The sequence below is a fragment of the Hevea brasiliensis genome, chromosome 2 (genome assembly GCF_030052815.1).
Source record: "Hevea brasiliensis isolate MT/VB/25A 57/8 chromosome 2, ASM3005281v1, whole genome shotgun sequence".
Taxonomy (NCBI): domain Eukaryota; kingdom Viridiplantae; phylum Streptophyta; class Magnoliopsida; order Malpighiales; family Euphorbiaceae; genus Hevea; species Hevea brasiliensis.
In genome coordinates, this window is record NC_079494.1 from 106,836,978 (window position 1) to 106,853,151 (window position 16,174).

Consider the following 16,174-nt stretch of genomic DNA (forward strand, 5'->3'; position numbering starts at 1 on the left):
TGAAACTGATTAACAATCATTATGATCATAACAATGGTGTTGCCAGTGGATCGAGTTTTATTTATTTATTGAATATAGAAAAAAGGGGCAAATTTACACTCGGGCAATAAATTTTAATCAATTAAATTGGTTCATTAATTAAGTTAATTAATTTTGGTGGCCAATCAAATTTTTTTGATTTCATTAAATTGGGCTTATAAAATATTATCTAATAACATCATTTTTATTTAAAAAAAATTAATAATTGACTTAAGTATAGCAAGTAGAAAGGTATTAAAAAAAGATAAATGCGGAAATAATAACAGAGGACGATAAAGTTGAAAAAAAAAATGATTAATATTTTTTTTATTTTTTAAAATGATTAAATTCTTTTGTTCTAAACTTAGAATTAGCTAACAAGAAATCAATTAAATAGAATTTTCACAAAATTTTAAATGTCAAACCAAGAGTAAGAAATTGTCAAATGAGATATGTTAATTAATTTTTTTTAGGAAAATATCTTAATTAGCCTTTCTCCACACATTTAATTAAAATTGCAATCAGTGAAAAAAATCTTAAATTAAGTTTTCCTAATTATTTATATTTTAAATTTTAATAATAAAATACATATTTTTATATATTTAATTAATTATATAAACAGCTCAAATATCGAATACATACCACTAAACTCAACATAATTATTATTTTTTAAATTTAAATCCATTCAAATTTATGGGATTGAGAACTAAAATCCCTTAAGTCCTGAAACTCTATCAAATTTAAGATCATAAAATACTGACCCATTTTATTGTGAAGGATGAAGAATTTCTATTTGCATTTTCATATTCATTCATCTTCATAAACTATTTCATTAGAGTTTTAGAACAAGTAAATCATATTTTAGACTTACAAATATTTTCTCTTATCCATATTGAAGTGGGAAGTTCATATTTTATCTTATAATTAAATCTTTTCTCTCTAAATTAATATTATATATAGAAATTATATATATAAAAAAAAAGCATAAATACAATTGGCAGTTAATTCAAGCATTACTCACAATGCTTTATATATAATAACTTGATACTATTGACAAAGTAATTATAATGACATAACAATATTTTACTTTTAATTTTTGTTTTTATTCATAAACTTCAACAAGCATGACAAAATCCAAACATCAAAAAATATATAAAAAAAAAATAAATAAATCCTAGATTTAAAAAAAATACAAATAAAAAAAATCCCAAAACTACTACAGGCTGAACAGCCATAAAAATGGAACAGCTAATAATCACTGTTCCAAATAGCTAAACCAAATGCATCAAATGCTGCTATAAGAATAATAGCAGTCCAGATTTTTTGCTTGCTTCTTCAGGTGTAAGTGTATACCTTAACATTTGCTTAATTTTCTGGTTTGGATTAACAGTAATCTATCCTGAGTTCTAAAACAAGGAAATCCAATTGATTTTTTTTTTTCGGTTAATCTATAAAATGGAACCCATGAAAACTCTAACATGGCTTTCCTTCATGGCAGGCAAGTGGACCAGAATAGCGTGTGAGCCTGGTCACGAATGTTCCTGGTTTGGCCTGAATCATTTGCAGCCTTGTGAATTGCTGGTGACCCAATGATTTCCCAGATTCAACGAAAAATGCTCCATTCATCATTAAATCTCCCTCTGATCTCCAATTCCAATTCTTCCACTCGCTTTCCATTGCGTATTCCCTCTTTGTAACCTTCATCATCAACACCAATCATGCATAATTGCATCTCATTCCAATTCATAATTTCTTTTTATAAAGAAAATTATATATAACGTTTTTTTTTTTGGTTGAATTGTAGGAGATTATTATTGAATACCTCTTTAGATGATTTGTTATCTTGGGCAATGAATCGGTTTCCTTGGCTGATGATGGTAGGATTCTTGCTACCACCAATGGCGTACATGAGCCAATGAGTGTAGTCATTATTGACGACATGGACAAAACCCCATCTGCACCTAGGCATCCTCTGCACCAATCCTTTACCGAAGTGGTTGAACGCCACCGTGATTTGCATTAGATTATCACCGGAGTAGCCATCGCTTGCACCGAATAACATCACCTGTTTGCATCATTCATCCATCAAACTAGATCATTAGGCTCCAATAGTGATATACATAGGCAAGAATTTCCTGTAATCAGATCATCACATTAACTAATTATTTGATTAATTACCTCATTGTGGTCGGTGAAATGGCAATTGGAGATGGTAATGCCATTTGACCCCATTATAGCATCAATCAGCCCATCCTGGCAATTGGACATGGAAACATGATCAATCCAAATGTTGGTGGAACCGAAGATGGAAATCCCATCACCGTCGCTCTTTGTCCTGAATCCATAGTGATCAACGGAATCCCTGATCATTCCTCCGGTGCCGACAACAATGTCATGAATACGGATTCCATGGATGATGACATTCTTGACGAACTGAAGAGTAAGACCAGCACCACCAGCAATGTGGACTTGGGCTCCTCTAGCATCAATGGTTTTATCGCTGGTTATCATGAGCTCTTGGTTGAGCCTGATAACCATACTTTTCGCAAAAGTGATCCAAAGAGGTCCCTTTTGGATCACTGCATGGCGAAGAGTTCCAGGTTTAGGATTAACCATGTCATTGTCTGTGGGATCAGTGACTACGTAAAACTTGCCGTCCTTTCCACCGGTGGTTTTGTGGCCAAAGCCAAGGACGCATTCGGCTAGCCTCTTTCGGTCGTCAGCCCATTTCGGGTTACACCGCCAGCATCTGTCGATAGGGTTAGTGGCCTTGCATGGACCGCCATGTTTTTTACTTAACAGGTTCCTTCTAGTGCCATTGTGATTCATAGTGGCCCTGCTTCCATAAAAATTTCGTTAAAATAACAAATTTTCTAAAAAGAAAAATTCATCCTACTACTGATCTCATGCATTATAACATAGGTCATTGGACTATTAACTAAACTATCAGAACCTTGGGTTTGGGTTGAAACCAGGCATAGGGGCATAACTCACTGGTTAACTTGGTAGTTAATTTGGTTGGTGACATTGAAGGGGTCAGGACGATAAGTCTGAAGGGTGTTTTCTTTAGCTTCATCCGCTCGCTGCTTCCAGTATTCGTCGAATTCGGGGAGATTGGCATGAACGATTACTGCAAAAGCAGCGAAGAAGAAGAACAGAAACTTGAATTTTTCTATTCCCATGTCTATTGGGTGTATTACTGCTGAACCTTTTTCACTTTTTTTTTTTTTTCTGCTTTTCTTTTCTTGGTTTCAACCTGCTGGTGAAGCCAAGGCACGTTTGGAGGCTAAAGCCTCCTTTTGCAGAGTTGAAACAGAGAGGACGAAGATAGAAGTTGCGAGCCAATGGCTTGAACCCGCAGCAAATGTCCCTATCTTGGCCCTGCTGAGGAGACAAATATTTAAGAAAGAGTTTGTGGTGGAAATATAAATGGTGAATTTAGAGATACTGAGAGAGGGAATTCTGGAGAGCCACTTCTGTATTAACTGTTATACCTCTAAATCTGGCTTCTTATATATTTCTCCTCTTTTTTTTGGATTCAAGGCTTAATGTCCAGTGGCTATTCATGGGGGGTTATATATATATATATTCATTGAAAAACAAAAAACCTTAATTGAGGCTTATTATTGGCTTCAAATTTCAACAATCTACAATTTGGTGGCATACTGATACTTACAGAAAATCTAAAATTTTTTTCTGTGGGGAATCAATGATCTAAAATTTGACATTACCGAAAAAGGTAAGAGGCTTATGGATTTATTTTTGGAATATACAGAAAATTCTTAATGATTGTATTTCTGAGTTTATTTTTACATTAAAAAAATTCTTAAAAAATAAAAATTTGTTGTGCTATAATACTAGCAAGGATAATTGAAATATTACCTCAATCACAAGTCTATACTTATATTTGCCTTTATTCTTTAAGGATAGAGCTAACTATCGAATGTTGATGCATTTGTAAAATAAAAAATTACAAAAAAATATATATATTTTTAACTAACTTGATTATAATAAATACACTTCTCAATTTAAATAAATATTTAAATTGAAGTCCCCTATTAACTATTCAAAAATAAATTTAGACATTCAATTAAGAAATCAACTGAAAAAAAAAATAAATATTCAAATTATCACTATTCTTATAGGATTTATAACAGTTCGATTTGGCTGGTGAAGAAAATAAAATAAAATAAAAATAAATTGTAAGTGATGAAATTATATGTACATTTAAAAAATTTTATATTTCATAATTTTATTTACTAATATAATTGCATTTTAGGTATATCTATTTGTATTATATAGTTATTCTTTTTAACATGAATGATTTTTCTTAGCTTTCCTATCTTGAACTGTTTCAAAGAAAAAAAGAAACTTCAATATCTCAATTTCTTTTTAATTTAAATTATTCAATTAAATATGTAGTTTTATTTTGCCGCAGTCAGTGTCCTTAATTCAGAGCAACAGTGCAGCAAGCATGTGAGAAGTAGAATAGCTAGCTTTGCAGCGTCTTCCTTCTGGTAACCGAATTTTCGAAGATATTCCTAATAGGATTCTCATGGGGATGTTTCCTGCTCTTGGGCTTAGCCCCCTTTTCCAAACCTAATGTAGTTTTTAAGAAATTTTTTGAAATCGTTACTTGAAAATAAGTCTCTGAGAAATGATGCAAAGAAAAAGAATTAGCCTCTAATATTATATTAAAAACTTAAATCCAACTTTAAAATGGACTTTAAATCTAGATGATAAAAACAAAGGAATTAACAGATTATAAAGAGATATTAAAAAGGTGATGTAAGATAAAGGGCAAAGAAGAATTTTTCTTTTTAACACATAATATAATATAACATTATCAGTCAGGGCTCTTTGTGTCCATGAGCATCAACTAATGGCATTATAATTTAAATTCTACAGCTAGGATTATATACATTAGGAACCAAACATTTATTACATTATTTTTTCAATAATAACAGATAAACAATCTGTCATCTATGCGATGTCAATGATTTATAATACAATTCTGCCAGACTAGTGCAAGGTACAATTCCACCAGCTTTATTTTGAAAATGTTACAACAATGTGAAACATTTCACCTATGTATCAATATTACAAAATATATATATATATATATATATATATATATATATATATATATATATATATATATATACACACCATGTAACAGGGCATTTCCCCAGTCGCCCGATTTCAGGTCAAGAATGGGGTTCAATCGGAGGGTCAAGGCCACACCATTTCCAACAAGTAGACCATCATGTTCCGAAGTCCTTCAAATTGCTTGATAAATAGAATTGTGGAATACTTCACAGTTGATGCTTTAAATTTATGTACTTCTACAATATAAATAATATAATTGCAGCTGCCGCATTAAGTTTAAGATGCTTCCCAGACCTTGTAATCTTTTCCCTCAATAGCCAAAAACCAGCTTTGAGACCCACTCGGGGGTTCATAATGACCTGGTCCGATTTTCACTGCCACTTTCTCATCAACTATGGCTGCATAAACATCCCTTTCTGCTTTGGTAGTTTTAACCTTAAACAAGCAAACCAGTACATGAGGTCAATATTTTGGCACTTCACTTTCTATCTTATTCCTTTCTTCCCCTTGGGCATTTGCTCACCATATAATAACATTAGCCTATGCTTCTCAGTAAAGGAAATCATGAACTATGCACGGGAATTTTAGTTAATGAGAAAACAAGGTGAGGAAACAATGAAGATATGCAGTACATTATTTGAAGTAGCATAGAGTAATAATAATAATGCGGCATCAAATATAATGATCATTTTGGTGGATGCTTTCAATTTCTTTTTCACTTTAAATAGTGAAAAATGCAAGACTTAGAAGTTAATATGGTAAAAAAAATGAAAACAAGCATGATAATTGTCAGCATCAATTTAATAACATTTTTTATGCAAAAATAGAGAGCACTGTTTTGATACTTACTGTGCTTCGGCAGTGGATTTTTTTCCGGTTTCTAAGAGAGATTAGAGATGCAATTTCAGACTGATAATGAGAGAAGATGTGGTCATAGAAAACAGCTGGTGTTCCTGGATGAGTCAAGATGTAAGCGTATCCTTGCATTTCCTTTCCATTAGGAAATCTCCAATGACCCTTTAGGAAGAAAGAATACATTTTAGTCACATGATAGTCTCACAATGTCAAACTATAACAGCAGCACCAAAGCAAGACTTGACATTTTTTTCCTCTCCTAGAAAATGGCACTCATTCTCCTAAATGAATGCTATTACCCAGTAATAAACTTTCCTTTTCGTCAAATTTTAATATATAATTTACTAGGTACTTTTTCTGTCCCTCTGTCCCTTTCTCCCCTCTTTCTTTTTCCCCATGTGTTCTCCTTGTATGTTTCCTATGAACTGAGTTTTTATTTGAAGAATGAAAACAACAATCCTATAGAATCATAAAAATTAATTACCTATTTGGAGATGAAATTAAAAATGACTGAAGATTCATAGTTAAGATTCCAAAGATACAAAGAGAAAAGAAGACAGAAATTAATTATTATGATTATTGCCGTATGTGCGCGTGTACGTGTATATACAGAGTTTCATGATCTGCTTATGGTCAGTCTTGTTAATTGTTTCAGACTGGCTTTCCAGACACAATGAAAGAAGTTAACTATGAAGTTAAGAAGACTAAACCTGGGTAGAACCAGTATCATGATTCTCTATGAAGGTAACAGCACGAGATGGCCACCATCCCATAACTCCTGGAGGCTTTCCTCTCTGATCTGATAACCGCCAATACTCACACCTTTCCAGTGCCTATATGAAATTATTTGTTGTAAATATAATATCCTCTGTTTTACAATTTCTTACAAATAAATTAAACAGAAAAAGGTCAAGTTTAATGGATGATGCAGCAAAAGCACACAACAATATGACCACGAGAGCACAATTTTATGTTTTCACTCTTCATCTCATGGGCCATTGCTCTCATGATCCCTAGATTTCAGAAGATCATTAATGGTACAGGATAGTTAACACAATGATCAGAATAGTGATTATAAACCCAGTTTTTTGCATTTCTCAACTCAATGAAGCATTAATTACAAACCTTAAGAGAACTTTTCGTTCACATGGGGCTAGAGATGAACTTTAGTCAAATAAAGCTTGATTAAATTATGAAACAAGTATTGAATTAAGGTTCAAGCTTGACTTATTTGTTAAATGAGCACTTACTGAATGAAGAATCCCTTTTGTGGTGACATCGAATGCACCAGCAGTTCCATTCGTAGCATTGATCCAATCAATAATTCTCTGCCGATGAGCATCTTGATTATGATCCATTTCACCATATGTGTAACCGAGGGAATCCCAGTACTCTCCAACAGCAAAATATGGTTCAGTTGCATCCACGTAGTCCTTGACATAACCACCCCAAAATCCTCTAACAAAATCAAGCCTCCATCCATCATATCCAATTTCGTCTCTGTGTATCAAATGTAACCAGCAGAAATAACAGTTATAATTTGAAATGATACAAAGCTAAAAATTTGCAAAAATTAATGCATGGGAACATCTGCGTCAGATTGAATTGACACAGGAAAGAAATCCAGGATCAATATGCTCTATAGATCAGTCAATATAATATTAAGAAAAAACATGAAAACTTAATCATGCAAGAGGAAAAGTATATCAAACTCATGAACTCAAACTATATGATACTACTTCAGAGAGCTAGGCAAACCTGTTTCATACAAAGGCCAGAAAAGATGATGAAATTTGAAGTCATGTATAATAACACCAATACCCAATTAATTTGACACAAATAAGTGATAATCTTTTCAATGCTTACCTGCATCCCAGCATTTACTTTCTAAACAATAAATGGTACTAATTCTAAATGACCAAATTTGAACAATGATTTCAAGATGACTCCCCCAAATTCTTTGTTCTGAATATAAATTCAGTTTTAATGTAAAAATAAGTTACATTTACAGTACAGATGATAAGAAGGGAGCAAGGCAACCTTAGCCAGCATAACCATTCTTTGAGATCCTTCCTCACAAAATCTTGAGAATGATCAATATTGGGTGCAGCATGAAAATTATCTCCACTACTCTTGTTGCCCCTACCCTGCATAACAGAAACAACTGATTAAATACATTGCAAAATATACAGTATTGGCATGCACATTCCATTATGCATATTCAATTCAGCTATAGGAAAACATTCCTGAAAGCTGCAAGGCCACCACATTTCCTAGAAACAATTAGTATAAAATAAGTTTTCAATCATAACAGAACAGAACATGCACATTTGCCGAGATCAAGCCAACCAAACACAATTTCCCCTTGCTACAACAAAAATACAAGTCACTCAAACAATTGCTATTATCGTGTTGACCAGATAGTTCTAATTTTTTAACATACAGTGTTCATGTAACTAGAGGTTAGGCATTGCCACACCAATGCTTATTTTATTATATTAGTACATTCATGCTTTTTATTTTTCACTGTCCATCCCCGTATTTGAAAGATGACTCAGGATAATTTATGTTAAATTAAGAGAGTGTTGGACAAATTACATAATAATTCATTTTACTCTAGGCTTATATAAGTGATAAGTTGTTTTACACATCAAAATAACTAGCCAATTTAATGTTACAATCCAACCACTTACATATTGCCCTTTTACTTCGTATTCTTTCAATGTGGGATTCCAAACACTCCCTCCTTAAGTTCAACCACATAATTGTTATTTGATAATCAGTTAGTATTCTAACCCAATACAGGCCAATTATACAGCTTTAAAAGTAGCTGAAACCCACAACCTAGTTCAAACTCTGATACTATGATAAATTTAGAGAGAATGTTGGGTAAATTACGCATTAACTCATTTTAATCTAGGCTTATATAAGTGATTAAGTTGCTTTACACATCAAAATGACTAACCAATTTAATGTTACAACCCAACCACTTATATATTTCCCTTTTATTTCATATTCTTTCAATGTGAGATTCTCAACAGTTTAGTTCCCACATCACACTCAGGATTTGCAAGTTATATTTTCTTCTCGCCACAACCACAGATAATCTTGTCAAATGAAGGGAAGAAAAACAATTGGGATAATTTTCTGTAAGTATGAGTCAATAGCTCAACTTAACTCAACTAAATCTTTATTCCAAAAATTTGGGGTTGGCTATAGGAGCCAATAGCTGAGAAACAGAATTTCAACTAAATCAAGGCCGTGTGTATGTGTACTGAATAAGCATCAGCAAAGGAAAAATCCCCCATGCATGAGATATAGAAGTTCCCATTCCAATGAAGCTTAGGAAAACGAGATTCAGTGTGGCCAATTCTGGAATACCAAAGAAATGAAATCCGCCCATTACATAAATCTGATCATTGACTGTAAACAATGAGAATTCTGGAGATGAAGTTCACAATGCTCAGCATGCAATCCACATGACATTTCAATCATAAGCTGCAGCATCACATGAACATATGGGTGCATGTCTTTTTGTATCTTGTCCTATGTGTATCCAAAACAGTTGTTTTAGGTATTAAATACCAAAAGAGTTGAAGATGAAATACTCAAATATAAGTTGATTTTTATTATGCAAATGGTAATCACTTCAAAATGAAATTTAGTTAGGATAAAATACACATCATTGAATTATGAAAATTGAGTAGAGAAATATTATATCTTTAGGTATCTTTTTAATTTTTACCTATTTAAGCTGTCATTATATCCTTTTCCTTTTTCTCCTGGTTAGTAATGGAATTGAGATGAAAGGCACAAAAGGGGCATGGTGTCTATCCAGATAAGAAAAAATAGCAATTCCCACACCACACACCAACCCCCCCCCCCCCCCAAACAAACATCATTGCATGCATTGTATAAAATTAATACACATGTTATCCTTTAAGCTACTTCATTCTGGGTCGAGCAAAACAAATAGATGTGAGATTTCAGGAATTTCAAACATTTAGTTACCTGGAAATGTGGATCATCTGCAACAATGGCCCGATCATCCCAATTTAAACGACCCCCAAATAAATTCCATACACCATTTTGATTTTGATAGTGTGCACAGCGATGGTTTAAGACAGCATCTCCAAGAACTTTAAGACCCACTTCATGGAGACACTTCACAAGATCCTTAAGCTCATCAATACTTCCATATCTGATATAAATGCCACAGAGGTCAAATGGTGTCACCGGTTGATGATAGAACCCATTAATATTTATATGGAAAAAGAAATAGGAAGTACAAGGAGAAATTCTTTAAAGAAACTACCATAATTCCCAGTGAATAATTTGATGGTAAAAAGTTTTTTTGCCAACTACAAAAGGGCATAATCTATTCTTAAATGCCATTCATTATGTTAAGCAGAAAAGAAAAAGGGAAAGAGAGAGAGAGAGAGAGAGAGAGAGAGAGAGAGATTTTCCAGAGCAAATGTAAATGGATAATTTGATCAACTTGGCTTGGCTCAGTTGATATTATTTAATCCACACTAAAAAATAACAAAAAATAAATAAATACATGAAGATCATGAAAAAATCATTGTGCATTTCATAAATTTATAGAGTACCTGGAATTCAAATTATATAAATCCTTTGGCATGTAACCTTCAGGTGACACAGATTCCGTTGGTGGGGGCAACCAAATCACAGTGAACCCAAGGGAAGATATTTCAGCAGCTTTGTTTTTGAGTTCCATGTACCATCTTCCAGATTTATGAGATTCCCAGTTAAAGCCTTGGAGCACTATTTCAAACCCTGTGCCTGACCCTGAACAAATTTTAGTAGGAGTCTCTTGACGCTCAGACTCTGAAACAGCTTCCTCTGCAAAAGTAGGGATGGAACTTCTGAAGATACTGTAGGCTTCAGCAGCCAATTTCTCAATTTCTTGAAGAATGCTTTCTTGTGCTCCTTTTGTTTTTGTCCCACGACTCTTCTCAGAGGAAATGTCATTTACTAAGTTCCTTATTTCACTAATTATATCATCAGTATATGAAATTTGAGAAACTTCTTTATTTGCTTCCACAGTCTTTTCAGATTCTAGTACCACTTTAGATTGTCCCTGTCCAGGTTGAGCAGGAAAGCTGCTTGAACTTGAGAGGGGGATGTAGAAGTCATTTTCCTCACATTTCAACCAAGTGCTGTCATTCAACTTCAGAACAAAAAGAAAGCCAACATATTCTTCGTCTAAGGTAAATAACCTTGAACATCCATTTCCACCATCTTTAGACTGCAGAGAAGCAAACCCCCCATAAATAAATAAAAAAACAAATAAAAATAAAAATAAAAATAATAAACAACCATTTTGAACCTGATTGATTGAAGAACTTTGGTTTAAATAACACCATTAAGGCACCAAATATGAAGTGTCCAACAAAGCATATCAGTAGAAGGAAAAAAGCAAGGTGAAAAGTGATTGCAAGCAAAACACTGCTTTCAAGTTTCAACCAGCCCCCACAGGTGGTCACATGGGAAAATATATTTATTCAGACATGTTCAACATACGAATGACTACTGAATAAAATTTTTTGCAGCATCCTCCATATCCCCTTAGTAAAATCATACTTCCGAAAACATACTAGTTAGTAGGCAAGCAATAACTCACACAATAAAAATAAAAATTACTTTCAAACAGTAACTAGGAAGTAGAACAACAACCACCATCACCAACAAAGTCCATCTTTGATGTAGACAGCATGGAATTTCATTCTCAACAAGAAAATTCGTTTTCGTGATTTATTGGTGGTTGTTGAGAAACATATCCTCCCCAACATCCCATCCGCTGCAGCTGCAGGTTCAAAACCAAATCCTAGGCTTCGCAGAAAAGGAGAAGGGCCATTAAGCCAAGAGGTCCTCGGTGAATGTTTACTTAGTTTTCATTTTTTAGCAATTCATAGAAACTGTTCTAGCAAGATTTTGAATAGGTTACAAGGTTTTCCTGGGGAAAAGAAGAAGTGAAAACAGTTGCACAGAATCTTTAACTAGCTTAGAATATGATGATATCCAAAAGAAGCGAACATGTCTTTGATGCAAATTTAACTAGCAAAAATAACATCATTAGATATCCAGAAATGACTTCAAGCCCATTATTTAAGTTCTCTTGAGAGATGCATATTCTATACCAGTAATAGCGTCCGTAAAGCCTTGTTCTTGAATACAGTTGATCCGGGCGGATGCGGGCCAGCTGAAATTTCCCAATTTTTAGCATCATCTCTGCAAACTCCCCAGTGAACAACAACTTCCCCAGGTAGATCAGTTTCTAAATAAAGAAGATTCTTGGCAGTCTTAGGACATTTTGTAACTGAAACAGTGGCTGAGTTTTGAATTACAACTTGTTTAGTAATAGGCTGCTCTTCATAGAAACCTTCTACATGCCTATTTTCCTGTTTTGTATCTTTGGATTCACTGCTGCTATCTTGATCTTTAGAAGGCATTTCTTCTGATTTAAGAAGCATGTTAGGAAGGAAAGCCCCTAGGATTGAGGACAGGTATAACAAACTGTCAGTCTTATGAATAAATATAAAATGAAAAAGAAAGGAAACACTATAGAGATGAACAGAACAGACTATAATGAACAAAGAAAGGAAATTCGATAGAGATGAATAGACCACCTAGTTGTGATCCATCTTCTCACCAACCCATAATAGTAACTGTGAGTTGGATCTACAAATTAGCCAAAATTAAGCCATCTAATTCAGTTTTCCTCATTTATTTGTAATTGCACCAAATTTCAAAAAGTTACATTTCAGTTACATTTCAAACTTCAATAGAACAGGATGTTGGGTAGTGGGTACAAATTACATTTCAATTTTAAAAGACTAACCACTGAGCAAGAAGTATACAAGATTGCAAATTTTATGGAAAGGAAATAAATAACAGGAAAGAAAACATAAACCTAACAGGCTCTGATTCTAAGTTTAAGCTACAGACTACATGCATATATCTGTTTTCCCCAACTCAATTCACCATTTGATTACTAGTTTATATTCAGAATATGCCTTTATTTAACACAATTTTGTGGTAATGCGAATGTATATGTCCTTACCAAAGTAATAAATTTTATTAGGCCTGTCCTCTCAGAATTGTGCTAAAAAAACTTTGTTAGGGACATAAAGTCACAACAAATGTAGATTATCAAAAATAGACCAATAGAATCAAACATAGAAAAAAAAAATCAGAAAGACGTAAATTCCATCGGGTGATAATTTCTACAACCTGGCCATATATTGAAGCCTCCATTCACTCCAACTACACTGCCATCATTGAGAATATAGTCCACAAGAGGGACTTTAAAATCTCTCCCTCTATGCTGATACCAAGCACCAGTTTCTTCATCCTGTAACACCACAATCACCACAAAATGGAAAGAAGATAATAGCCAACATATATATAAGTAAGCATATCTAACACAATAACTAGCAACATCAAGTGGTAAATATTGAATATCAAACCTTCAAAACAAAGTTTACTGCTGCAATTGAACTTTTGGGATCCAAATTTATCTTCACTTCATGAAATATTTGTCCCTCTGAGGATTTCTTTAACGGTGTCTCTATTGCATAGTCCTGATAAAACAATTTATATTTAATTTTTATGGTTAAAATGTAAAAATGGGCTACTAGAAGTCAATGATCAATGATCATTACCTTTATAGGAAGAGAACCAGGAGGTCTCATATTCTTAGGAGGTTGATCCCATTCACTGCAAGATATGAAAGAGTGCATTATCAAAAATAACATCTTACATATAAAACATAGCAAAATAGAAGAAATAACAAATTTCGATATAGTAAAAAAAATAAATTACAAAAGAAGAAGAAGAAGAAAGTAAATAGCCATTTACATATTTTGTGAAGATTAAATTCAAAAACAAAAAAAAAATTATCAATATCAAAGGGAATTTAACCTGCCAACATCGTCCACATAAGAAACTCCCCAATGAAGAATCCATTTCCCGGGAAGACTACACCCTATGCTAAGCTGCCAACACTGTTGTTCCTCGTCCTTATCTAATCTTATGAAAAGCTTTCCCTCAACCTACCATTCCAAGTCAAACAAATAAAGACAACATCATATTCAAGACTGAAATGAACATTTTCAGTTCTACTTGCTTTAATCTAAATTAAATAGAACGGGCAACTGAACAGATCCAATCAGTCTATCACAACAGATCCAATCAGTCTATCACACTCAGTTACTTCCTGCGATTGTCTTAAAGAAACTGCGTAAAAGCCCTTAATTAAACAAAAGAAAAGAGATGGCAAACTAAAATTATAGATTTCCTGTGTTTTTCTCATCAACCAAACAGACGCAAAAAATTTACATCAATTTTCATTTTCAAAAACCACATCAGCAAAAAAAGCACATCGATAATACGTATATGTAAATATACAAGTATATATATATGTATATGCAAATTTTACGAATACGTAAAAGGAGATATGGAAGTGGAAACCGTTTCGGTTCGCGCGAGAGGAAAGGTCTCCTTGAAGAAGCCATCAGCGGTTTTAAAAGTTTCGAGAAGAGCGGTGTCAGTGGACCCAGCTCTAATTGTGTGGACCCGAGGAGGCTTGAAGTTGCAGAAGATGGTGGTGCCATTGGAGAGAAGCTTTGGAGAGAAATTCAGAGAGGAAGGTTTCAGGATCTTTGTTCTGCACCGGCAAAGAGGTTTTTCCCTACGGGAATATCTGTGGAGAGGCTCAATGGAAACGGTCGACATTCTCGTTTTGTTTTTCTTTTCTTCCCTCCTGTGAAACTTGAATAATGGAAGAGGGAGAAATTTCGCCGGATATTTATAGGACTTTGAGGTTCACAGTGCATATTTAGCATTTACACTGTTTGGATAAGTCATGGGAGATAAAGGAAATTGAGTCACCCTTTTTTTTTTTTTTTTTGGATAGCATTTTTTTAATTTTTTTATTCTTCATTATTTTATTTTTAAATTAGAGAGATAATCAATAAAATAAATAATATTTTTTTTAAAGATTATCAGTGCATCAGTACATGCACATCCTCTAACTGAAAAGTATGAAATTCACCTTTTTAAATTTGAGGATAATTAATTTTTTATATGCAAAAAGTATTAATTTTTGACTTAAAAATATTATATATTTTTAAAATTTTAATTTAAAATTATTTAAAGTGAAGAAAGAAAATTTATATAGTTAATTTTAATAAATTTTTAGAATAAAAATTTATTTGAATTGAGTTAATTTTAAGAGAGTATTAATTTTTTAATGCTATAATATATTCAATAATTAATTTTTTTTAATTTCTCTTTTTTTTTTAAAATAAAAAAATAAAAATAATTCTTTTTAATTTTTCACAGCTAAATTTTTTCATGTTTTCCTATTTTGTAGTGTCAAGGAGGAAAGATTATAACAGTCAATACCCAAAAATAAAATTTAGAATGATCAATAAATTTTTATTATTATTATTGAATTTGTTTCCCACATGTTGGAATCCAAATTGAAACTCATTACAAAAATATTTAAAATAAATAAGAAAATTATAAATTTTAAAATTGAAATATTAATAAGAATTAAATAAAAAATAAAACCATTAAAATTTCAATCCACTAGCCTTTGAATATTGGATTTTATGAACATAGTTAGATTTAATTTCTTAAAAGATGAAGATTTTGCTGAAAAAATAAAAGATGAAGATTTTTTTAATTCTGAATTGATAAGCCAATCTCATTTGAAGTGCCTGATATGATTATTTAATAGTTAATTTACTTTATTTTTATTTTGTTATTTTTATTATTAATTTAAAATTTATCAATTTATTTAATAACTTAACCTTCTAATTATATGTTAAATCACATTTAATTTTCAAATTAATAATTAAATAATATTTTTAAAAAAATTATTAAAATAATATTTAATATGAATTTAATTAATTGTGAAATGTTATATTCATTACATGCCCATTTGCTATTATAGTTGATGGATAAAAAATGCTCTTCAGAAGAAAATTTTATTTTAAATATTATTAAAAGGAATAATTTTAAAAAATAATTATTTATTATTTTAATGTGTTATAATTAAAATTTAACATAATTTTAAATTATTTTTTAATATTTTAATTAATATATATATAAATATTTTTATTAAAAAATAATAATAATAATTCCAGCTAAACTCAACGAAGCA

At 32.2% G+C, this 16,174-nt stretch overlaps 2 protein-coding genes across 3 annotated transcripts; both read right to left on the reverse strand.

The window, feature by feature from the left end:
- Window positions 1-1,106: 1,106 nt before the first annotated feature.
- On the reverse strand, window positions 1,107-3,881 carry LOC110646249 (pectate lyase-like). The gene is made up of 4 exons (XM_021799645.2): window positions 3,013-3,881; window positions 2,197-2,854; window positions 1,841-2,083; window positions 1,107-1,716 (listed from the first exon to the last, which is right to left on the reverse strand). The coding sequence occupies exons 1-4, from the start codon at window positions 3,198-3,200 to the stop codon at window positions 1,492-1,494; spliced, it is 1,314 nt and encodes a 437-aa protein (XP_021655337.2). The 5' UTR covers window positions 3,201-3,881; the 3' UTR covers window positions 1,107-1,491.
- A 1,025-nt stretch (window positions 3,882-4,906) lies between these two features.
- LOC110646248 (alpha-amylase 3, chloroplastic) lies at window positions 4,907-14,890 on the reverse strand. 2 transcript variants are annotated; one of them, XM_021799643.2, is made up of 13 exons: window positions 14,476-14,890; window positions 13,927-14,057; window positions 13,668-13,722; window positions 13,473-13,586; window positions 13,237-13,357; window positions 12,144-12,493; window positions 10,593-11,251; window positions 9,994-10,183; window positions 8,023-8,129; window positions 7,233-7,482; window positions 6,693-6,815; window positions 5,977-6,144; window positions 4,907-5,562 (listed from the first exon to the last, which is right to left on the reverse strand). In XM_021799643.2, the coding sequence occupies exons 1-13, from the start codon at window positions 14,737-14,739 to the stop codon at window positions 5,404-5,406; spliced, it is 2,691 nt and encodes an 896-aa protein (XP_021655335.2). In that variant the 5' UTR covers window positions 14,740-14,890; the 3' UTR covers window positions 4,907-5,403. The 2 variants fall into 2 exon arrangements, with proteins under 2 accessions (XP_021655335.2, XP_021655336.2); XM_021799644.2 differs by lacking the exon at window positions 13,927-14,057 and having other exon boundaries at window positions 14,476-14,609.
- Between the last annotated feature and the right edge of the window lie 1,284 nt (window positions 14,891-16,174).

Coding starts and splice junctions, on each gene's coding strand:
- LOC110646249 (XM_021799645.2), bottom strand. CDS start 3,200: ATGGGAATAGAAAAATTCAAGTTTCTGTTCTTCTTCTTCGCTGCTTTT. Junction 2,855..3,012: donor ATTAACTACCAAGTTAACCA/GTGAGTTATGCC, acceptor TTATGGAAGCAG/GGCCACTATGAATCACAATG. Junction 1,717..1,840: donor ATAACAAATCATCTAAAGAG/GTATTCAATAAT, acceptor TTGATGATGAAG/GTTACAAAGAGGGAATACGC.
- LOC110646248 (XM_021799643.2), bottom strand. CDS start 14,739: ATGTCGACCGTTTCCATTGAGCCTCTCCACAGATATTCCCGTAGGGAA. Junction 14,058..14,475: donor CTCTCGCGCGAACCGAAACG/GTTTCCACTTCC, acceptor TTGGAATGGTAG/GTTGAGGGAAAGCTTTTCAT. Junction 12,494..13,236: donor AGGCTTCAATATATGGCCAG/GTTGTAGAAATT, acceptor CCTCAATCCTAG/GGGCTTTCCTTCCTAACATG.